Source organism: Alligator mississippiensis, chromosome 3 (assembly GCF_030867095.1).
Source record: "Alligator mississippiensis isolate rAllMis1 chromosome 3, rAllMis1, whole genome shotgun sequence".
Lineage (NCBI taxonomy): Eukaryota > Metazoa > Chordata > Crocodylia > Alligatoridae > Alligator > Alligator mississippiensis.
Window position 1 is genome coordinate 291,844,326 of NC_081826.1, and position 24,141 is coordinate 291,868,466.

Consider the following 24,141-nt stretch of genomic DNA (forward strand, 5'->3'; position numbering starts at 1 on the left):
ACAGGGACACTGATGCACATGATGCTCAGGCGCAATGAATTAGTGCAGCTTGCTAATTAAAGCCCCCAGCCCTCCAGAGTACATCTATAAACGCCCTGAAGTTTTTTTTTTTTCTTAGAAACTTACCTACCAATCCAAACGACTTCCCTCTGTGTTTGAGCCAGAGCTCATATGTGATGCAGCAAGTACAAACTGCTACTCAAAATCACTTGTTTCAGTGGCATGCAAGACATTCATTGCCACATTGCTCACATTGCTAGGATATGAATTATTTCCTGATTACACCAAAATGATCAAGAGGGAAGCTTGAATTATTCTTTTCACTGTGCACTTGAGCCTTTGTATGATACTGCCGGGTGAAAGCTCATTGATTAGGCAGATCCTTGAAGGCTGCTCCTAGTAATTTAAATGCATTTTTCTATTACTTTTTTAACTGCTATATATGTAGGATCAGTAGAAAAAGATGGCTTAGGGTTTTTTGTCACTGATTTTGTGCAGAGAAATAAGCAACTGCAGCTTCCTCTGTGAATTTCAAGTAGTTGTTTGATATAGTTGTCATGCCCTTTCTGTCCTGGTTTATATTTGAATGGGACCAGGTATGGCGTTAACTTTTTATCTTTAGAAGTCCCTGTGAGCCCTGTCTGACTTCCTCCACTAGGGTCATGAGTACTTCCAGTGAGTGGTTTATCTGTGTTGCTGAGTGTATTTTTGCCTGCCTCTCCCTCCCCCTCCCAACTCTGTCTTTTGTCAAGGGGTCATTGTTCATAGGAATTTTTTTTTAATATGTTGGATGCAGCCCCTAGAGATGGATACACCACAGACAGTAGTACTTTGTCAGCTGTGCAAATGCCCACAATTCATTGAATCCTTCTTTTATATTATAGGAATTGTGGATGGAATATGTCAATATTGAACTTGTACAGCATGAGTTTCAGGAATCTCTAAATCTCTGGCTTCAAGTCAAACTTGAATCACATGCAGCCTCTAGCACTTCATCAGCACAGATAGATTTCACTAACCCTTCATCAGGTAAGAGAAACAGAACGCGGTAAAAGTTATTGAAGAAAGAATTATTATATGGTGAAAGCTATCATAGACGTATCTTGTTTTGCTTGCTTTGGGGACGTAGTGCAGTTGGTTATATAAAAAAAAAAATGGCTTAACATATCCTATGTTTTGTTTTACTTTGACTTGCACTACGATGACATTTTCATGGGTCTTCAGACACCTGAATAAGTGCCTTGATTTTTCAAATGTTCCTGAGTGACTTCAGTGAGATCTTTTTTTTTTCCATGTTCAGTATTTCTGAATATTTGGCCACATATTGAGCCCACTTGATTTTAAATTTAGGGGCCTTTATTGTATACCCATGTAGAAATATTTTTAAAGACCGATATTATCTAAGAAATATAAAACGTAATGGTTTCCAAGAAGACTGACTCACATATTCACAAGTAATTTGAACGCTTCACCCAGCATGTCTCACTTTTTATAGGGCCACCTTGCTGGCTGTGTTGCTGTGTGCTATTTTATTCCCCTGTCATTTTATCCTAAAAACATGCATTTCTCCATTTCTTTAAGTATAAACATTAATCATACTGTTATAATTATACAATTATACTGCTTCCAAAAGTATAAACATCAAAACATTATTGACAGGGCTTCTAGCACAGAAGTAGTAAAGTGGCTGAGAGGTGCTTAAACTACATGGTCTGAAATACTTGTTTCAGGTATCCAACATAGCTGAACTTTTTGGAACATATCCATGAAAACAGTTCAGGTGTTCAAGGCTAAGGCTAATGATTAGTTCTATTTACTTATGTTTAAAAATGTGGGTGGCCTTTTCTTTGAGAAGTACTAATGGCTGCCCTTGCTTTGCAACAGAGGCTCGATGTTTTGGGAGTAGGGTGGCCTTCCTGGCAGGGATGGGTGTTTTGTTCATCCAGTGAAAATCGGGCCAGATATGGTCATGCTGTCCTTTTATAAAAGCACTTCACATGTGCCTGTTACACCTAGACCATAGGAAAGGACTTACTAGGATATGGAGGAGAGGCTGGAATTGAGTATGTTAGAAGGAAGCTGGGACTAGAAATTGAGTTATGCACAAGACTGGGACTCACCTGGAATTGGTAGGAGAGGAGGGGAGCCAGGGTGTGATGGGGAAAGAAATGGGACTGGGACAGGGATAGGGGCTCTGACAAAAGCTGAGGAAGGCAAGTATTTGAGATTGGATAAGAAGCCTGAGGAGGGAACTGGGATTGTAAGGCTATGGGGATGGGTAATGCAGGTGGGACTTGGGGCAAGGTCGGAAGCAGGCTGAAAAAGGAGCTCGGCAGGCTGATGAGTATGTAGTCTAGGAACAGTGACTCAAGGAGACAGAGCTTGGGTGAAAAGCTTAAGGAGACTGCAACTCAATGAAGAGAAGGGACAGGGGAGATGCTAATAATGCTAATAATTTAGTCAGGACAGGGTATGAATAGTGCAGTTAAAAATGAATGGGGCCATTTGTTAAACAGCGAGGAGAAAATATATAGCAGAGCTGCTTATTAAGTAAGCACCCTTCATCCTATACACTGAATGAGGCTACATCCTATGGGAAAATGTAGTTTGTTAGGTAATTTTAAAATGCATTCTCAAAAAGGACTGGGGTAATGTTGCACAGGCATCTGTAAACCTGAACTCTCAACATTTAACTTACCAGCCTTAATTTATATTTCTTTTATCACAGACTTTGCGCGTAATAAAATAGAACCTAAGAACATTGGAACTGCCGCCTTGATCCGAAATGAGATAAATCTGTTTCTGGCACTGGGCAGGGCCATGTGTTTTGGAGTTCTGATTTTTAGGCCAGAAAAAAGTTGACGTATGAAAATTGGTCATGGAAAACGCCTCTAGGAAATGTAAATGACACTGTCTCAAGAAAATTGTAATAGTTATTTGTTAGCAAAAATGTGTTTCAAATAAAAAAATATTTCTACTGGAAGTTACCCGAGTAATATTTTAGTTAGGTTTTATCCTAAATGTTTCTTTCCCTTCTAGCCAAGGAGAGAATAATGAGTAATTTGAAGAAATATGATGCTCCTAGACCCCCTCTTCCTCTGCAGCCAGTGAAAGCTCCTGTGCCTGTTATTTCCTCCACCAGTCTGGTAAACCAGAAGGAAGCAATGCAGCTTATGCGTATGGACCTTAATGTTTTGCAGCAACATGCCAAGTAAGATTTAGTTGTTTTTGCTTCTGCTCTGTGTCTTTAGTTGCTTTCTACAATGGCCTCCTTGTCCAGATTAATTAGAAATCACAGAAGCTGTTTCCCAATTACTGATCTACTGTGTTTTCCTTGTAGAGTATGTGAACATTGAATTAGAACAGTTTTAATGCTTAAGAAAACTTTTGTCTGCTGTGGCTGTTTCTGGTAATAGTGTCTGTCAGCTGAATCTGTTTTTAAGGGCAGGTAACTTTTATATAGAAAAAGGAAGAAGAGACTGACTGCGACTGATCCTATTCCTGCTGGTGTCCCTAAAAAGCTATCAGTACAGAAGGTGGGAGTGTCCTCATGTTTGTTCTCCTCCTCCTTGCTGTTCGTTACTTAGTTTAAAGATAAAGGCATGTTCTGAAAATAGATTCAAATAGAGGGACAAGGATCACTCTTGGGTACTCAACAGGTGACATAGGATCAGGCCATTACAGGTTTTTAATTGCCCTTTTGCTCCTTCAATAGGAAAATGTAGCTGAAGAATTTCAGGCTCCAAACAAAAGTAACAAATGAATAATTAGAAGTAAACTATTTTCCTCATTTTAGCCACCTAGCAGGAATGAAATTATAGAGCAGTGATTCTCAACCAGGGTGCCATGGCACTGATGGGTGCTGCCAGATCCTTTTGAAGGGTGCCTCCAGGTGCGAGGTGATAAGGGAGGTGTGAGGAGATAAGCAGATAAGAACTGGCTTGAGCTTGTCCCTGTCAGGCCAATCCCCCACCCCAATGCTTGGCCTCCCTGGGAGGAAGCTAAGCACTGTAATATATTAATTAGTTTTTGAAATTGGATGCCACTTGATTCACAAACGTTTATGGAGGGGTGCCTCATTCAAAGACCACTGCTGTAGATATTCAGGGTTGAAACAGAGAGTCTGAATCAAAATATTTGGGATAAAGGACGTAGCTACGTTTTATCTCTTGCTGTTCAGTTTTTCAACATTCCTCCCTAAGCTAGAAGTTTTGATAATTTCTCCCATATTTTGCAGAGCTGCAGCTCTCTGGGAGTCCCAGCACGTTGCTTTCAACAGTGAAATACTGGAGATGATTCCCAAGCTCTACATCAATAGAGAAGAACAGATCACTCTCAAGCTCGAATGTCGGGGCAGTTCCAATAAGAGTTGCCAGGGGGCAGCTCTTGTAGCAGTCCAGGTTAGAGATTGGATGCCACATCCTTGCTTCTGAGTCACAGCTGTCATTAGAGAAATCCACACTGACTTAGTGTTTATCCAAGTTGGGAGTCTTACGTGTTTACTGCTGCACAGCAGCACTACTTCCCAGGTGCTCCACATCATTCCAGATGTGGTTGCTTTTCAGCAGCTGAAGGATTGGTCCCTTTATAAAGTTGGTGTTTAAGTTTGGGAAGTCACTTTGAAAGACAATGCACAAAGTGGTAAGATCATGCTCATCGATGAGAGTACCATATCAAGATGGGATGTTTATAGGTGACATCACTGATTGCTTAGTCTGTAATTTATTTTTGTTTTTATTCACTAGTTCAGCGGTTCCTGAACTCTGACAGATCGTGCACCACCAATTTAAAATGATACAATCTTAAGGACCACCAGCAAATTTTTGTCATATAAAGTAGTTATAATAAATCTGTTAGCATGTGCCACTGGTGGTACCTGTACTGCAGGTTGGGAACCGCTACACTAGGTTATACCTGTTAAAAATACCAGGGCAGTTAATGGTGAAGATAGATCTAGATGTGCTCTAGATCTAAAGTTGGGGAAAACATCCCAACTCAGGACACTAGTAGTGGGTTCTACTTTTTTTTTTTTTGGCTTCAGGGGGTGGAAGAGTTTTAGGAAAAACATCTTGCTCTCATCCTGTTCTTCAATGGTTTAGCAACTGGTTTTATCTCCCTTAGTTTGAAGGGAAGCATAAAAATGAAGCAATAAATCAGCAGCTTCATGCTTTGCGTAAGGAAGTGAAACAACTACAAGCAGAAGCCACAAAACCACCTTCTCTCAGTGTTGTGGAAGCAGCTGTCCATGTGGAAAACTTTATAACGTAAGATGCTCAGTTGCTGCTATATACAGTAATGTTTTTTCTTAATATGAAAATGATCAGGTAAAATCTGTTTACATGCTTTTATAATGCATATCAGTTCACACTGACAGCAGGGTTTGAACTTCGGGGTCTCCGTATTAACAGCACATAGCTCACATGGTAAAGGGAACAGAAACTCTATTGCTTACCATGACTAGTAAGTTTTTATCCTGGAGCAGACAGGAGGACACCAAATGTTTCCCATTCATTTACTGTATACTCTACTAGAAGAATCGCTAGGTTTTAACTACAGAAGTAAATGATAATGCTATTTTTGTGCTGTGACATGCGGTGTTTATTTTGGCTCATAGCAAACTTTTATAGCTGCTAAATGGGCATTTTTAATGTTAGTGCTTATAGATGTTCCTTCTACTAATGAAGACAGTGCTTTGACAGTAAGAGTTATGATTCAAAACAAGTAAGGCACCTTTTCAAATGTTTTGACAATACTGCAAGCGGCTATGTAATCCAAATTTTCTGGTGGAATAATTCAGTTAGGGACCCAGTTACTTTAAAAAGCCTTGTTGCAGCAGATATTTTATTCACTGCAGCTGTATCTTGAAAAAACTGTCTGTAAAAATAACATTACAAGGTTAGATTCCATGTAAAATACCCTTGCTTTGCAAAGAAAAAGATGCTCTTCTGAACTGTTACTCTGGCTTCCTCCCCCCGGATCTTTTTTCCGTTTTTTTTAATTGATAAGAAACATCCTCAGCTAGAATAAATCTCTCGGATTACATCTATTGCAACATAATTGGCTTCAAACGTTGCTGTTCATGGCACTTGTGCAGTCTGTGAACTGTAGGTTTACCAAGAGTAACCGATTGGGACTTAGCAAATGGTTCTTGTGATGATGTCTAAGGAGCAGACTCTAGCTCAGCCTCATAGTTAGGTTGACAAGATGATCTTTTTTGTTCAGAGGTGTTGCTTGACATACTGAGGTCTCTTCAAGATAGAACCATCTTTAAAATTGTCCCTGAATGATAAAGGTCATTCTGAATCCCTAAATAACAACTGGTTTTCTTCTAATCTGTGCACAGACTTCAGTTTTCCCTGAATTTTTCTACAGGGCATTGATCAATATCTACAAAGTGCAACCTATGCCTGGAATTCAGAAAGTAGGAATTAGTCTCTTCTTTGCAGTAGTAGAATTTGTGTGCGCGGAAACTCAACGCCACCCCCCTACTAAGCAGTTCTTTACCTCCTGCATTGAGATCCTAGGTCAAGTAAGTTTATAACTTTCTAATTTTGTATGCTTAATAATATTTTTTGTTGTTTTCCTCCAATTTTTCTGTTCAGTAAGTAGATTGGAAGTCGAAAATCTCCAAAAAGCCTGAAAAGGCATTGCTAAGGCTCCCACTGTACTATTCTCCCACCACGTTGTATAGCACCTCAGCGGGGTTTTGTTCTGTAAAATCTGTTGTTCTGCGATGCCTATTACAGTTAGCTAGGCTCACCGTAATAAGTTAATTAGGCAGTTAAACTATCTGGATCCACAGTTTGCTCATTATTTCTTGGTAGCTGCAGTCTTGACAAGGGCATTTTAGTGTTCCTCTGCTTTTTGTTCATTAGTTGTTTCCTTGTTTGCATGAGCTGTACCAGGCATACATAGCTTTGTCACCTCAAGATTAAATCGCTGCATTATGCTTTACATAGATTACTCAGAGGCTACAGCTAGTGTAGAAAAGCAGTTTCACTACTTGGTAATGTTGGCTGTAGGGAACATATACCAGTACTCTGGAAAAAAGATCAAGTTATTGATCTATAAAATGTCACACAACCTGGATTCTAGGTACTGCTTTCCCCTGTACACCACTCCCATATGAGAAGAGTGGAAGAGAGATTCCCACCTGTGCCTGCACTGATGTGTAATGACAGCCACCAGGGATCTTGCGATGGGGATTTATTTTTCCAGCAGCCATTTGATTGCCAAGACCATGGTGTAAAGCTTGTCTGGTCATTTGGGCTAAGGGTGGTGGCAGATCACATTTAGATTTTGGGAGAGTGAATCTTCATATAGTTGATATTGATGGGTTCAGTTTATTTCGTATCATTAAAACTTTCATTTTAAAACTTTTACTTGGATAGAAGCCCTGATGAAATCTATTTGAATAGATTATCTGGTTTTGAGAGCTTTCTAATCGAACGAAATTTCCCTGTTGCATACAGGGAAACCACCTTCTGGAGTTTTTTTTTTTTTTAATCCTGTGTCTCTTTCAAGGTGTTTATCAGTGGGACCAAATCCGAATGTCGACTCCTTCTCCAAACAATCCTTCAGCATCGGAGGCTCTGTAATCTCCTTTCTCCTTACTTCACGCCAGTTGCCTCTCCCAATGAGTTTGTGCACTTCTATGAGAAAGTTGTGGCATTTCTGAGTGAGGATAACAGTGATGTTGTCTTCATGTTGCTGACGAAGGTAAAACCTTGAACTCTTGTGCTATACTATTACCCATGGCCTTTTTTACTAAAGAATATGAATTCAGACTAACGGAAACAGAACTACAAATCAGACTCTTTAAAAAGTCCTAAATTGCTCTCTGGGAACATAGTGCTTAGTGTGTGTATAAATTGCATAGGAATTGGAGATGAAAACCATGCAGATGGCTTTATGGAGGTGTTGTTTCCTGATGCTGGCAGCAGCAGTGACTTAATTTCCAGTACTGCCACCCCAGCATGCTTTATTGATGTTGAGTCAAAGGATAGTTCAGTCCTTGAACCTCTGCAGAAAACTTAAGAGGGCTGGCAGATTATATTAGCTATGATGTCGTTTTGGAAACATAACTGAACTACTAGTTACATTTCTTGTAGACAGCCAAGTTACTTTGAGGTGATGATGGGGATTTTACTACTAACCTGGGTTGGATTGGAATCGCAGACCTAGGCTACAGGTAGAAGGGTTCCCAATCCCATTTTTCAAACTTGTCGAACCATACAGATGCCTACTGTTTGAACCATTATGCTTATAAGGCTCCAATTCATCAAGGTATTTGCATGCAATTAAGCTTAAGGATGTAGATGACCCCATTAAAGTCTATGAACTGTCCATTGCTTGAATGCTGGCTCTCTCTCCTGTTCTAGTTTGATCTTGCACAATGGCTAAACATCACTAGGCCACCTTTGTCTGAACGCACCAGGCTTCTGGAGTCCATTCACTTGGCTCTCAATGCATGTGGACTTGAGCCTGAAGAAGACATTTTGATGCCATTTAATATTTTCTGCAAGCACTGGACTTGCCTCATCCGGTATCAGTTTCCTGATCATTACAGTGATTTTCTAAGGCTGTTTCTACAAAGTAAGTATCAGAGTCAGCCAACAGATCTTTTGGACTGATTTTTTTTTTTATTTTTTTTTATTTTTTTAAATAATAGCTGCATTTGAACTGTACTAAACTGCCTTAAGATTTATTGCCCTAATATCTGGGCAGTGCTGGGGAAAAGGAATGCAACACAATTAAATAATTTTATTTGCAGTTGCACAATTAAACTGAAAATAAAATGCTGTTTCAAATTTTTCCCTAGATTACTGACTGCATATTATGTAGGTGCAGTATTTTCTACAATCACAATTTAGCCTAGGTAAAAAAAAAAAATAAAAAAAAAAAAGCTACATTCTCCTTCATATCAAGGTCTGTAGATAAGTGATGAGATGCTTTCATCCTGTGCTGCTGCAAGGAGACAAAGCAGCAGAGTTTTCTATCATTGGCAGAGCTGGAATATCTTCTATTAATGAACAGTTTAATGTCAATTATAACATCCCTATTTTTGAGAAATCTTAGCTTGGTTTTGCTTTTAAAGCACTAAACTGGAACCCCTGAAACCCAGGTTTGATTCCCTGGTCTGCCATGCATTCTGCTTGATATGAGGCAGTTCCCTCGATCCGTCTGTACCTTTATTCTTTTCTGTAACATGGGGGTAACAGTCCTCCCTTTCTTTCAGCCTTTGCCTTGTCTTTTGATTTAGAAACTCTAGAAAGGCAGCAAATTCTCTTACTAGGCTTGCACAGTACCTCGTACAAGCCATGTTGAAGGCCTGTATTCGTCCTACAAATAAAAGATAGTAAAATAAACCTAAAAATACCTGTGTTTGGGAAATAGATACTTTCTGATAAGTGGTGCTTGTACAGCTTTAAAATTCAAATCATGCAATCTTGTTATCTTCTGTACTATCTAGAGCACCTGTGACTAATATAGAAAAGAGGAATTAAAGTGGTCAGTATGATTATAAAAGTGTGGGGGTTTTTTTCTTAAATAAAAAACACAAGGCACTTTCTCTTTGCCTGAAGGCTCTTCAGAGCAGCTCCTGAGCCCCGAATGCTGGAAGGCATCACTTAAAACTTTGGGTTGCTGTTCCTCAGAACAAGGAAGCTTCAAGAAGAGCGACTCCACTGAAAGTGCAGTACTAAGAAACTCTGCAAATCTCCTTCTGTCCATAGAGCAGGTGGGAACCCTTTTTGTGACTGATCTGTAATATTTTTTCAGTTGGAGCTAATATTCGCCATCAATCAGTAATACAGTACCGTGCAATTTTTCTGTGATTGAATCATAGCTCTCTGCTTTTTACAGGTCACGGAGACAATAGAATGGCTTTCCAACTCTTTTAGCAAGCTACGATTAGCTTCGCTGGACTTCAGGACCTTTGGCCTGTTTTCGAAATGGAGTCCTTATGTGGCTGAAGTGAATATATTCCTCGAGTACCTTGTGAAACGGCTCATTGACTCTGAAGTTGTCAATTTAGCACAAGAGCCAGTGGGCAGCAGCCGAATTCTATCAGGTAATATACACAAATGCAAATACTTTAAAGAAAGAGCTTTCATTTGTACTCTTGAAGAAATATTTAGTCAGTCACAAATACAGTCAAGTCCTCACTTTATTAAGGTTTCCATCTGTTGAGTGCTGGAAAAGTTTAGCTTTAGTCTAAAAGCTTAGGAACACTGTCACACTGAATGCTGCTCCTGAGCCCTTGTTCACTGCAGCTGCACTAAGTGTACATAGGCACCGTGGCCTGCTTTAAACTTCTCCAGAATCTAGAAAATGGAGGCAGTCCTACATCTGGCAAAAGTCTGATGAATTAAAGGGATGAGAGAGAGAGATAAAGAAACCAGTTTGCTCATGCAGTATTTTACATAAAGGCTGCATAACTTCTCTGCTATCTTACTGTTAGGCTTAAAACTTAAAACAGTGAGTCTGTGCATGCTTCTTGGCACAATGGTTTATTCTCGGGTGTATTCATGTCATTCTCACCGTTTGCAGAGAGAATAAACATAGTCTTATGCCATGAGCTGGGACGTTAGGCCTACTTGGTTCTAGCCACAAGCAAATCTCTTGCCTCTTCTGCTTCAGTTTACAGTGTTACCAACTCTCATGATTTTTTACATTGTTCTTAAAGTCTATGCTTTGAGAATGTGAAAAAAGTAGCTCTTTATAAAGCTTGTTCATGTACAAAAGAGAGAGCTGTTTTTCACATTCCTGAAGCATAGACTTTAAGAACAATGCCAAAAATCATGAGAGCTGGCAATACTGAGTTAACCTACCTGCAAAATGTAAATGAGGCTTACCAGACGCATACTGAGGTAATGCTTAAATCAATTGAAGGATGCAAAGTACTCGTTAATTTATTTCCAGTTTTCATGTTCCCATACAAAATTGACATAGCTTAAGAATAAGCTAAGGCCTTTTATCTGGGTTGGAAATTTGTAAATTGGGTGGTACTGTTGTACTTGAGTGACACACGTTCTTTTCCTTAGCGCTGCAGTCCTTGTATGCAGTCATTGCTGAGCTCTTTAAACCATGGATACTGGTCTTGGATAAAGACGATGTGAGGTAAACACTAATTTAGTTCTGTTTGCCAGAATTAAATGACTTGTTAAATTGCTGTAAACCAAGGGCTTATTTTGATTAGTGTAGCATAATTATCAAGTAGCAGTTTCATTTAAAATATAAACACCTCTTCCAAAACGCATCAGATCATTAGGACAATTACAGAAATAATCCATGAATCTAAATAAGGTTTTGGGGTTGTTGTTTTTTTTTTAAAGGAAATGCTCTTATTTAAGAAAAGCAGTGTCAGTTCTGTCTCTAATTCTAACTATTTTGTGTTTTGATTTCATTTAGAAATAACATCTGAAAAAACACTTGGGACCTGTCTACACATGATGCTATGCTGCTGTAGCAACGTGCTATGGCAGTGTAGTGTAGACACCCACAGACACGTGACCAGCAGCTATGTCACCATAGCGACACGCTCCCCTCTTATAGCACACCACTACACCAAAGTAGCTGCTAAAAATAACCATATGGCGCAGTATGGACTGTTACTGTGCTGTGATTTCGTACTTCCAACAGGAAGTACTAAATCGTGGTGCAGCAACAACATTGCCATAGTGACACATGTAGATGTGCCCTTATTTATCAAAACTATGACTTTTTTTGCACAAGAAACAAATTCTGGTTTTTAGTTTGCCATCGCATTCAGTGCTAGACCAAGGGCTGTTTGACAATAATAATCCACTACCAGGACAGTTCTTATTTGCAAGCTTGATTCAGGTCTTGTCTAGGACCAGAGATAATGCTAAGAAAATATGATTGTTGGAAATCAGTACTAGAAATGGGTTGGAACCTGATTTTCAGATTCCTGCATTCAGCTTCCATAATACTGATCCTTTGTGTGCCATTTTTCAGTAAGCAACTTGTCCCCCAGTTGAAAGTAAAAAAAAACAAAACCAAAAAAACACTGGTCAGCATCAACTGCAATCTTCTACCTGGCTGTTGGCTTTTGTTTTTCAAGTACAGCCGAGTTTTCACATAGTGAAGAACATTTTACCTTAGTGAACTGAGCACAACAAGAAGTGTCTTGAGCTGTGAATGCATCTCTTATCTGCAATGGGGAAGTTTAATGTTGCTGGAATATACTGTATGTAGGTTGGCACTTGTGAAAGGATTCTGGAGATGTTAGCCAACCAAAATGGTACTGTTGTCTTAAATATGGCTTCAACATATGTATCCATTCTAAGGAAGAAAGTAGATGTAAACAGCTATTTGAATGAACTTATGTGCCTCTGAAATATATCCATCCAGATATCACTGACACACATGAAAAACCAAAAACCAGTGCTTTATTGGAACAGGAAGTGCATTAGTTCAATCCAGCTTTGCAGCGTCTATAGATCGGGCTTTTGGCGCTTTTATCTAAAGCTGATTCAGTCGGCTATTAGATAAAAGCGCCAAAACCCTGCTGAAGCCCCCGGTCTATACAGATGTTGGGCAAGCTGGGTCCAACTAACACAATGCCTCTTCTGGGCATGCGCTGGACTTGGTGCATGGGCACGCTGAGCTTAAAGTGCTTTTTCTTTGGGTCCCCACCCCCCACATCTGTAGCAGCCAGTATATGTTTAGATGGCTTGTGTAGAGAGATTTCTAAGTTGCATAAATATTTACTACCCATGGTAACTCATAAATTAACTGACCTTGTTTAATTGCTTTTGTGTTTTTAAGTAATGAGCGCTGCTACCCTTGGTTGGAAAGCGACACTCCGGTAGCCTCCAGTATGGTACACTTGTTCACAGATTGCATTGAGATTTTACATCAGAGCTTTAAAGGTGGGTGATCTCCAGCTTCTGGTAACTTGTGGTGTTTCTACTGACTAGCACTTTGTTCTACCAGCTAAGACCATTTAAAAATGTTTTTGGGTACATTTCTAGCTAAGTTTCTGGCTGCACTTCTGTTATATTCACTGCCCTCTAAACTCATTCATGAAATAAAAAAGGTTTGGGTGGTACGGATAGGGAGAAAATAGTAGATTTGGGGATATTTGACAATGCCCATGTTAAAAGGCAAAGCAGAAAGGCCTGGGTGTAAGAGGAGGAGAGAAGGGGGGAGAGAAATATTTTCATTGGCTGTTTTTTTTGTTTTCAATGGCAGGTGTAGTTTGGGACCTTTTAGGTCTGGTCCTGAACCGCTGACAGATTAGTGGTATTTAGGCATTTCTGAATTTCCCCATGAGAGGGCAAGCTCTAGAGTCTTGGGTGCGGAGACCAGTTTTCTGAAATACTGATAACTGTAAGGTGACCATATTTCTTGAGTATCAGAATAGGATACCTGAAAAGTGTGCATGTATGTGGGGGGGGGGGGTGTTACTTAAGTGCTTCATTTCCCAGGGTCCTCTAACATCTCACAACTCAAGCTTGCCCCTGCTTTTAGGCATGCTTAGCTCTCTCTGGTCTGTGGTCCCAGCTCCACGTGCCAAAAAGGGAGTTGGGAGGGGGGAAGCAGAGCATTGCGGGATGCCAGAGGACCAGCAACCTCATATTGCTACTCCTTGCTGGAGGGTTTTGAAAATAAGGCAGAATTGTTCACCTCAACCAATAGGCAGGCTGTCCCGTGACGGGTGTTTAAAACAGCAAAAATGGGATGTATGGTCACCCTATAACTGATCTGAGAACTGGGAGGGTTTAGCATTAAGCTGGTTCTGGGCATTTGTCATAAAGGTGACATAGCAAAAAAATTAAGAGGGTCCAGTTACTTCAGGGCTGGAAGGGAGAAAGGTTTGGGCAAGGTTCATGTCTCTGCATTACTCTCCCATCTTATGGGATCAGTGTGGTCAGCCTTTGGGGTTGGCAGGTCCTAAGGGTATGTAGGGAGCCACTTGGTGCATACTTCTCAATGCAGCTTGCCCTGATCTGTAACATACTGGCATTTACTAAGGATCATTTGCTGTGGCTGTCAGACATTTCAGTTGTATTTGCCATAGAATAGATGACAAAACAGGCTTGTTCTTTGTCTAAAAGTCTTAATGCAGGTAGTGCTGATAAGATGGTATATGGCTTCGTCCTGAAAACTCAGTTCCTCCATTTATCCACAGCGCACAGTGTGGGCAACAGCAATGCAGATTTCTTGTTGTTATCTTGCTAATATGCCTTAAAACCGTAGTCTAGAAGGGGAATTTATTCCAGAGCTCAGTCATTTTTTAAAGCATCTCTGAGACTACCTAGAGCCTTGCCACAGCCTTCTTGGGTGTTAACATATATGAGGATACATGAATGGCACTGTGGCCATTGGTTTATTTGAGTAGTAATTGCACGCTTACAGCATAAGGATGGCTTACTGAGAGTCAAACTGGCATCATAGAAATGAAAAAAAAATATTACAGTGTTTTTATGAGGTTTCAAATTCCTTAATTACAAAGGAGCCACAGAACCAGATGGGGTCTATCGAAAGTGTTTTGGAACTTTCCGTGACATATTCTAATGGTCCAATAAACTTTTTAAAAGAGGAGCAATGAGGATATGAAAAGCTGTAGTAATGGATTGAAAGAATAAAGGCTGAGAAACTGTGTAGTGTTCTTTTCCTAATAATCAGATTTTTTTTTTCCTTCTGTGGTCAGCTTCCCTGGAGTCATTATTTACTTGCTCTGTTTCCTTTTGATCTAGATAAGCTGTTGCCGAGCCATCATGGGGCTCTTTGGTTACATCTGATGCATTACTGTGAATCATGCACAGCTCCCAAAATGCCAGAGTTCATTCTTTATACCTTCCATACTGAATTCACCAGACTTCCGTGGAAGGAAATGCACCCAGACCAGATGCTCATGGAAGAATTCTTTAAAGTAAGCGTCTAATGCGGGTTGAAAGAAAACAGTGTTTCTAGCTTTGGCTAGATTAGGTATTCACCTGCTCAGGGGCTTGGCTGTGAGTTATGAATCCCGTGCATTTTATAGGGAGCTTAGGTGCTGAACTCCGGCTCTGGACTCCACTCCAGAAGTCTTGTGCCACTGTAGCCAATTCCATTCTGTGCATTTGAGCCTATCTAATATGGAAGATCATACAGCATGGATGCGATGGGAGAGCGATGAAGCCTCGTTCTTCTGTAGGTCAGATGGATGCTCTAACCATTGGAACATCCTTCATTTCCCTGGATATTGTTTTTATTTGTTTAAATTGTAGTAGCAACCTTAGAGCCTCAGTCGTGGACTGGGATGCCTCTGTACTAGGCACTGAGCAAACAGCAGAAAATATCCCTGCCTCAGAGTTTACAGATGAAGCATGAGATCAAAGGTGCAGCAGTCAGGTAGGAGAGTGTAAAGATGCAATGCAGGGAGGCAGCTGCCTCAGCCCGCAAGTTGCCTAACCGTTGTCCTAGTGTAGAAACTGAGACGTAGTTTTTAACAGTCAGTTCAGATCTAGGCTTTCAGATAGTGCAGCAATGAAGATTGATAAATGAGAAGTAGAAAACGTGACACTGGATAGTAATCAAATTGTGTTGGTAATATATCGAAGATTTCGGAAAGAATTGGCTTTAAGTGCAAAATTCAGATTTATAATGCATAGTTTAAAATGTGTTGAGAAAAGAAGCATTGATTTTTGCTTTTTTTATAAATGCAGGCAATGCAAGTAATATCATTCCCCAGAGGTATAAAATTAATATTATCCTTCCTGAGCTGATGATCATGGTATCTTTCATTTCTAAGATGACTCCTTCCAATACGTGTTTATAAAATTGGAGTTCAGGTGGTGGGAGGGGCTTGGATTAGCTCCTGAGGCATTACCATGTTTCTATGGGTACTGGCTTATCCCCACACATCTAAAATCATAACAGCATATCTTAGCCTTCTTTAAAAAGAAGTAACCTGCAGTCACAGTTTTGCAGCTGAAGGTGTTCAGTAATACAAAATAATTCCCCTTGATAAGAAATCTCCTGATCTTGGTGACCTGGGCCATCTCTCTGTGGGAAGTTTTGGAGGCTGAGGCTATGCTTTCTGGACAGTAAGGGGCAAAAAGGAATTGTGTATATATATCAGATTGGCTGAGCTTCTGTTAACTAGCTCAATTAATGCTCCTGCTGTTTAATTGCATAGTTGATGCTGTGCATGGGTGTCTTTTTGTTTCAGCTTTAAATAAATAAAGGTCCCAATCTGTTTTCTCCTAGGTGGAAAGAGGCAGTCCCAAGAGCTGTTTCTTATTCTTGGGTTCTGTTTTATGTGAAATAAACTGGGTCAGTGTCCTGTCAGATGCTTGGAATCCCAGCCCACTCCCTGAAACGCACAGCATGATTGTCTGTCTGCTGTATATGATGGTCCTGCTAGCAAAGGAGGAGCAACTGCTGAGCAAAGAGGTAATTTGGAAAAAGTTTTTTTTTTAAGCAGATCAGATTACTTTACTGACCTGGTTTTGCCTCAAGACACGAGGATTAGAAATGCGCAGAAGTCACTGAAGATGATGACTGGGACATTTAACAGTAATTGTATTAATGGTTGAAGACCAGAAAATGTGCCCCGTAGGGCACTGACAGCGGTTCAGCAGAGATAAAGTAATACAGAGATCTTGCATGCATTGATCTCCACCTTAGCTGTCATTACCAAGCAATCAAGCAAGCATTCAAAACCTGTTTGAACTACAGCGCTCTGGTAAAAGAAATTCTACAAACTGTTTCTAGACCTTGCACCATTGTTTTTCTCATGTAGCTACTTATCTGTCCCCTGTTATCATATAAAGTAAGTACCTCGCTATCTCAAAACGGTTTCACTTCAGAGTGAATTTGACCTCTGAATACTGAACTGAAACACAAACCATTGCACAGAGAGTCTGTGGTAGAACAAGATGTTGAAGTTGGGTTACCCAGCTGGCAGGCTAGTGTTCTGATCACTGGTCCATCATCTCCTTTACAGCAGCTCTCGGGACACCTGTGAGTTAGGAGTCTGACTGCGTGGGGTGTGCTAACTGTCTGGATGTTCCCCCACGGTCTTCCCTATATCATGTGTAATAAGAATGTTTCATCATTTTGGTCTGTTCTGTGAGAATAAGTATTGATATGTTTTTGTATTTTATCAGTGTTGCATTTGTCATGGGGCGTCTGTACACACCATGGCGTTTAATCCTCATTAAATTAAATAGGTTTATAAAATTTAAACTGGCTTATTGTGGAGTGTTGCATCAGTCTTTGCACACACTAGGTTTCCAGACAAATTAAGCTTTGGAGCATCGCATCAGTGTTTGCACACACTTGGTTTTCCAATGAATTAAGTCCAGTCCCCAGCCGGTGCCGCAGGAGAGCTGGAAGGTCCAGCGTTGCTCCTCCTACCCCATGCCCTGCCACGCAGGTGTGGGAGCACAGAGCTGGCAAATGGCATAAAAAAAAAAAGCAGAAGCAATTCAAAAGTGGAAGCAATTCGAAGGGATGAAGTACAAAAAAGTCTCAGTGCCAACTGGCTTATTACATGTCTTTGAGTCCCTTTGTGTTTGCACATAACAAATCCATGGATGTGATGCTTTAATTCGCAGCAAGCCAAACTAAACTATGTCTAAGGAGTTTTACTTTAATGTGCCAGAAAGACTTTTGAAATGCCTGGAAAACCCTCTTGTGCAAACAGTCACGCCGTTGCAGAGCAAGAAAGGGCAAAAAACGTGGTGTGTACAAAGGCCCAGGATGTCTCTGAATTGAGTTTCACTATTATTTTTTAATCAACCTGCATTCACAGCATTAGAGGAGGGTAAACTTTGATATATCCAGCTAGATAGGTCTGTCTTATTTCTGAGGAAACCCCAGCCCTCCCCTCCATAAAGGAGACAGGCTGCAGATTTTTTTCACTTGGGAAGCTATGAATTTTACAGTTAGAAGTAGGACACAGCAGTATTCCAGAAAGTGCCAAAACTTGTCAGGCTACCTACCGTGCATTGCTTTCAAGAGAACAATTATTCCTTCCCTGGGTAAGAAGTGGTTGCAGAAGCAGTGAGTGGTTGAGGATTCTGTGGCTTTCCAGAGTTGTAGAGCGTAAGTATGCTTTATGAGAGGGTAAAAGAACCACTTTAACTTTATAAATCTGCTTCGGTTATTGCTTTTCGTTTTATAGTTTTAGGATCCTTACTTGTGAAGTCTGGAATCCTCTGTAGCCATACTAAGCCATAGACAGGTATTACACTTTATGCTGGGAGAAAAGCCTAAGGGTTCAGGTGACCCAAGGAGCAGCCTGGTAGCGCCCTGTGGCTGGAAAGCTTGTCCGGGTATCTGTCCAGCCTGGGGCTGGAACTTTTACGCTCCAATTCATGGGCTGTTTTCTAGTGGTAGGAATTTCACAGACGTTCTTACCATGAGAAATGAATGCCTGCCCATGGCTTTAGTCTTGCTCGTTAGCTTAGTCCCTAATTAAATGAGTCTCTCTCCACCTTTGCATCCCTGTTTCTGGAAGTGCCTTGTCCTTCAAGCATATGCGTTAAATGTATTGTTTCCAGAGTTCTTGTGCAGCAAGAATATATAGAAAGTGAAACAGCAATGTTTGTTTTGAAGCCCTGGGATCATAGGATCATAGAAAAGTAGAGGTGGAAGGAACCTCACAGTGTCATCTAGTCCAGCCCCCTGCTCAAGGCAGAATCATCTGCAACTAAACCATCCTAGCTAAATGTCAAACCTGCTTTTGAAAGTTTCCAAGGATGGAGGCTTCAGAATTTCTTTAGGTGGCCTATTCCAGTTCTGATCACCCTCATCATCAGAAAGTTTCTTCTAAACTGACTGTCACGAAAGACCAGCTGACTGGTCAAGGGACCACTTTTTATTTTGACTGTGGAATTGCTTGCTGGTATTCATACCCGTACCAGTCCATCTGCCAGACTTCAGGAACCATTCTGGTTAGTGTGTGCTGTTTTGAGGGGAAGCCAGCATGGGTGAATACCTGTAGCCCACCATTCATAATTTTATAATGATTGAGAAATAATGAGAAAAGCACACGTATATTTTTTTTTTAAATAGCGAGACAGAAGCCTCTTCAAAAAGAGCTTTCAAGGGACTTCGGTGGTGTCTTCAGCACCTGGGGGAGAGAGACAGCTATTCAGGTTAGTGTAGGATGAGGGAGATCTTCCTGGTAGGCATTGATATAACTTTCTTGCAGAAGAATCAGTTCTCTTCTGCAAGAAATCATCCCTTAAATGGTCTCCACCTATAGTCAGTGACAACCCCCAGGATGGCTCTGAGTAGCTGTGTACAAACCTGATTTTCTGGACCCTCGCGGGGCTCAGCTCAGCTGGGCTGAGTTGCCTTCCCCAGCCTGATCAGTCACACCGCTGGGGAGGGGAACCGAGCGATCGGGCTCAGTTCCCTTGCCCAGCTCCCTGGTCCCCAGCGGCAGCACTCGGCTTCCCTCCCTCTTCTGGCAGGCAGATCATGGGCCCGCAATGCTGGAAGGATTAGCACAGCCCCCACAGCCCTCCTGGGGTTGCAGGCCCCTGATCTGCCTGCCAGGGTGAGATGAGAGGTGGCTGTTTCGAGCTTCCCCTTTATAGCCTATGGGCAAAACATCGAAACGGCGTCACCGTTTCGACAAAACAAAACGGAAGAGTGGTTTTGAATCTAAACAAAATTCGAAACGAAAAGCTGTTCACTTGAAACCTCAAAACACAAGTCGAAACGGAACGGTGCCGTTTCACACAGCCCTGATGTTTAGTCTTCCCGACCTGTGTCCATGTGAGGGAAGGGTTGGGACCAATTATGTAAATCCTTGCTGTCTCTGCTGGGCTGTCTCAGTAACAAATGCAAATATGCACAGGCCTGTGATTGTCCTGGTCCCATGGTAGAATTGTTTGTTCATGCAAAGGCTATGCCTCTGGCTGGATGTCTGTATCAATCTTTTTGTTCAGTCTCCTGCTATGACCTTGGAGGGCTGGTTCCAGGCCAGGTTGCTCGTAGTAACTGTACAGCAGACCTGCCTGGCTGCAGGACTTCTCTTGATTACAATTATTGTAGTTAAAGTAGGGGAAGCAGAGGCTCCATATACTGTAAAAGCTCTGTTTTCAGGCACTGATGATTCTGATCTCATGGGCTCACATGTTCCCTGGCGCCACCAGTGATCTTTGCCTTGCTCAAGGAAGGCTCTTTTTGGAGATGCTTCCCCCACTCCATTTAAAAACGTGTCTGAACTTTTTTTATTATTTGTATTTCCTGTGGTATACTCATGATAGACTAATTAGCCTGCCAAATCTGGATACTGCCCACACCTGCAGCCACCCCAGACAAAGGGCTGCTTAAAGAAGGAAAATGTTATTAAACAAGAACCTAAAAGCGAGCCATTTCAATGCAGAATCCAAGGTGTAATCATCAAGGAGTATAAAAAGATAAATGTGGAAATATCTCTTCGCTAACTAGACATAAATAAACTCAACCTTTATGCTTTTATTGCATGATATAATAAAACAATCTGCTCCTCAGCCCCAGCATGTTTTCTGTGAAGTTATTTACAGCCACCTTTCCTGCAGACATACAGTTGCTTCTACAAATACTTGTTTCCGACCATAAAATGATTCCCAAGGCAGCACCTGTGGAGTAAGTAGCAGCATGTTACACTGATGCAGCACTTCCAAGACCAGTGGCATCTCCAAGCCAGCCCAGCTGCCTGTGCAGCTCTTTGGCAGAGGTCACAGCATCTCCTGAATGTTGTCTAACCGGCTGTCTTGGAGTTTACTCTGTGTCTGATAGTCGAGTTTTTCTCATGTCTGATGTTCCTTCAGCCCCCGCATCCTACTTTATGGTTGCCTTTATTTGTCTGATAGAGAAAAGAATTGCATTGCAGGCACTGCATTTAGCAGCAGTGAGTTTTGAAAGGTTCCTCGCAGAATCCTAAGACTGGTAAAGGCTAAATCTTGCACAGTATTAGCCATTATTCCTTTTGTAGCTCTTTTGAGCTCTACCTTTGAGGGCACTGTGGATCTCCCAGTTTTGTCATGGCTTATTGGTCAGTTCTCTGCAGAGATCAGTCTTCCATTTATCTGGTGGCACGAGGTGTTCTGGCTTATACAGTCAGCATGGCTTCTGTTTCCAACTTCAAAAAAAAGAAGTCCTGGAACGAAGCACAGTCTTGCAGTCCTTCCAGTTATTTTGCAGTTCTGTCTTAAACTATAAAATATAGTAGGAGCAGGTGCATGCAAGCCAGCCATCAGGGGTTCTGCCAAGTTCTGGGACAGTTGGTTTAAGTATTCTTGTTAGAGATAGCATCCTATTTTCACTCTGGGAATCCCCTCTGATCTAATCTAAATGTTCTAGATTGATTTACCCCACTGATGTTACGAATATTGGTAAAAAGAATTTATACCTAATTTTTTTTCAATCTTCAGGAGTCGCCGCTAATTAACCTCCTTGGACAGACAAGCTCCCTTCCCTGGCAACTTGTGGGCATTGCCTCTTATCAGAGCATCATCAACTACTTTAGCAGTCATTATCCTCCTTCCATCATTCTCACCAAGGACACTGCAGCTGAGCTGATAGTGAAACTCTTGAAAATCTCAGCTGGCTTCGGTTCTGCTTCTGACAGTCACATACATCTTGTAAGTACTGACAGATGACTTTGGAAAGCCTCTGGCCTCTTTGGGATTATTTTCTAGTGGTCTGTCATGTTGTGTGGCCTTGTGGTCCGTAAGACTAGTACTGAGGGTATAATTACTTTTGTTAAAATATTAACAGGATGCGACACTGAAATGCCGAGCCTATGTTAAGCAGGTGGTCCAGTTCCTCAGCACCCTGGAACAAAATGGGAAAATAACCCTTTCGATTCTGGAGCAAGAAATGTCCCAAGTCTTAGATGATATTGTCATCTTTAACCCTCCGGGTAGGTATTAAGAGAGCAACATGACTGTTAAGGTTATCAGGCTACGTCATTTTTATGTAGCTACATTTTTAAACTATTTATTGCTTTTACAGTACATTGGATAGTTCCAGCATAAATGTTTGGCTCTCTTGACCATGTAATTTCATTAGTTATTTGTATTACCGTGGTGCGTAGGAGCCCTAATAGTAGGCCAGGACTACATCTGTGTTCAAACACTGATCAAAAGGATAGTCACGGCCCCCGAGAGCTTACAGTCTGCATATAAGGAAATAACAGATGGATGCAGATAATTGTATTGGAGGTAGAGCTTGAAAGAAGACCGTGATCTGGTATGAGGCTTGTTAAATGTACATTGTGGTGAATTCTCACTGCTGAAATGGTGAATGAGAAGCTAAAAATCAGCTTAAAAACCATGAGATGTAGAAAATAGCACTTTTTTGGAGGGTTTTTCTTTGCTATCTGGTGTTTGAACTCATCGTTCGTGTTTTCGAGTTGCCTTTTTGTATATTTTTAAATGAACACTGAAACCCTCATATAATCACCTCATACCTGGAAGAGATGGAGTTTTAAGAGAAAAATTCCACACAGAAGGCACCCAGGGAAATGTAAAAGAATCTGCAATATGAGAGTGGATAATACTGTACAGTATACCACACCAGTAAAATACTCAGAGAATTGGCTACCCATGTTACAGCAAACCATACTTTATACTAGTGTAGGCAAACTGCCCTCTGTAAAGGGGGTTGGAAGCTTTGCAGAGAAGCATAGGAAAGGGAGCCCACAAACAAGACATCATAGAAGAGGTAGGGTTGTCTGCACATATACACATGCATGGTTTTTGGAAGCTGGAGGAGCAAGATTTCTACCTCTTGCAGCACCCACCAGAAAAGGGGACATTGGGAAAGGGCATTTGGAATATGTGGAGAGATGCACCTTTTCACAAGTGAAAAGCAAAGTGGTGTGCATCTGATTCATCAGACATCTGAAAATTAGGAGCTGATAGAAAAAAGGTGGACCTCCTTAGAGGAGCCTCCAGTGATAACACCTTCCCTTTTCCCAGCAGCTGGGATGGGGAGAGCTGGACTGCCCCAAAACCTTGCTCAGATGGAGCCTTCGTTTTTCCTATCTGCTCATGGCTTGCAGATGTCTGGTAAAATTCCTCATGTCTTAATGTGGCGGTTTGAGCACAGGACTGTGAAGCTAGAAATCCCAGTGTTTCCAGACCTAGCTGGCTGCATCCCTGCTGAACCAGGCTGAAAGGGATACTCCTTCCAGGGCATTAGTATGTATCGGTTTGTAAAAATGACATTACCACATGTAATTTCCTGATGTGGAAAGTACAATTCTGGGAGAAGAATCACAAGCTTTACGCACTTGAAGTGTATGCTGCCTTAAAGATATTCTTATAAGCCGTGTATATTCAAGTATTAGTTTGAACTAGATAGCCAGTATGAAAAGAGAGATTCTGGGTCTGAAAACTGAACGAGGGCTGGGATGTTTAAGCAAAATATATTTAAAATCTCAGGACATGCTTTGGGTGTCTTAGACTTTCAGGGGTGACTCTGGCCATATTTCTAATTGTGGCGTTAAAACTCCTTATGTCTCCATTGTAGAGTTTGCATTACTTTTATTTTTATATAATCGAGTTGTTTTTTTTCTGAGTTAGAACCCAGTTAAGTATACTTTCCTACTAAATGTAGTTGTTATAGAGAAGCATGAAGAGGCCCCGGTTGAAATTAGGGCTTGGTTGTGCAAAGTGCTATATGAACAAATAGTCTCAACCCTGAGGAGTATGCCCTGATTTATGGACTGCCAGTGTATTCTAGGGAAGGATTATCATCTCTATTTTATAGACTGGGAGCTGAAGTTAGGAGCTTGTCCTTGGTCATGCAGTAAATCTGTTGCAATGGCAAGAATTAAAATTGATCTGCCTGGGTCTCGCTTCAGGCTTGAGGCAGAAGACCTTCCTCATTCCTGTTCGCTCCTCTCCCCCTTTTCTGTTTTTTCAGACATGGATATGCAGACTCGTCATATGGCACTCAGCAGCCTCTTTACAGAAGCCCTGATGATGATGAATAACGCCAGCGTTACAACCGCAGAGTCGCTGCGGGGCAGCTTACGAAGATGGACTGATACGAAAGTGCACGGTCTCCTAGTGTTGCCCCTTCTCACAGCTGCATGTCAGAGCCTGGCATCAGTCCGCCATATGGCAGAGACTACCGAAGCTTGCATCGCAGCTTACTTCAGTGAAGGTAAGAGAC

At 41.3% G+C, this 24,141-nt stretch overlaps 1 protein-coding gene across 3 annotated transcripts in view; it reads left to right on the forward strand.

Annotated features, from left to right (window-relative positions):
- Window positions 1-24,141, forward strand: part of EPG5 (ectopic P-granules 5 autophagy tethering factor) — a 66,300-nt gene that overhangs the window by 33,421 nt on the left and 8,738 nt on the right. For all 3 annotated transcript variants that reach the window (XM_006261028.4, XM_019496029.2, XM_019496030.2), the window contains 16 exons: window positions 885-1,029; window positions 3,040-3,211; window positions 4,238-4,400; window positions 5,122-5,264; window positions 6,373-6,529; window positions 7,525-7,719; window positions 8,382-8,595; window positions 9,585-9,739; window positions 9,865-10,072; window positions 11,046-11,121; window positions 12,793-12,896; window positions 14,727-14,902; window positions 16,222-16,407; window positions 21,390-21,599; window positions 21,736-21,880; window positions 23,890-24,132. In XM_006261028.4, coding sequence (XP_006261090.2) covers window positions 885-1,029; window positions 3,040-3,211; window positions 4,238-4,400; window positions 5,122-5,264; window positions 6,373-6,529; window positions 7,525-7,719; window positions 8,382-8,595; window positions 9,585-9,739; window positions 9,865-10,072; window positions 11,046-11,121; window positions 12,793-12,896; window positions 14,727-14,902; window positions 16,222-16,407; window positions 21,390-21,599; window positions 21,736-21,880; window positions 23,890-24,132 — 2,692 coding nt within the window. The remainder of the gene's footprint in view (window positions 1-884; window positions 1,030-3,039; window positions 3,212-4,237; window positions 4,401-5,121; window positions 5,265-6,372; window positions 6,530-7,524; window positions 7,720-8,381; window positions 8,596-9,584; window positions 9,740-9,864; window positions 10,073-11,045; window positions 11,122-12,792; window positions 12,897-14,726; window positions 14,903-16,221; window positions 16,408-21,389; window positions 21,600-21,735; window positions 21,881-23,889; window positions 24,133-24,141) is intronic.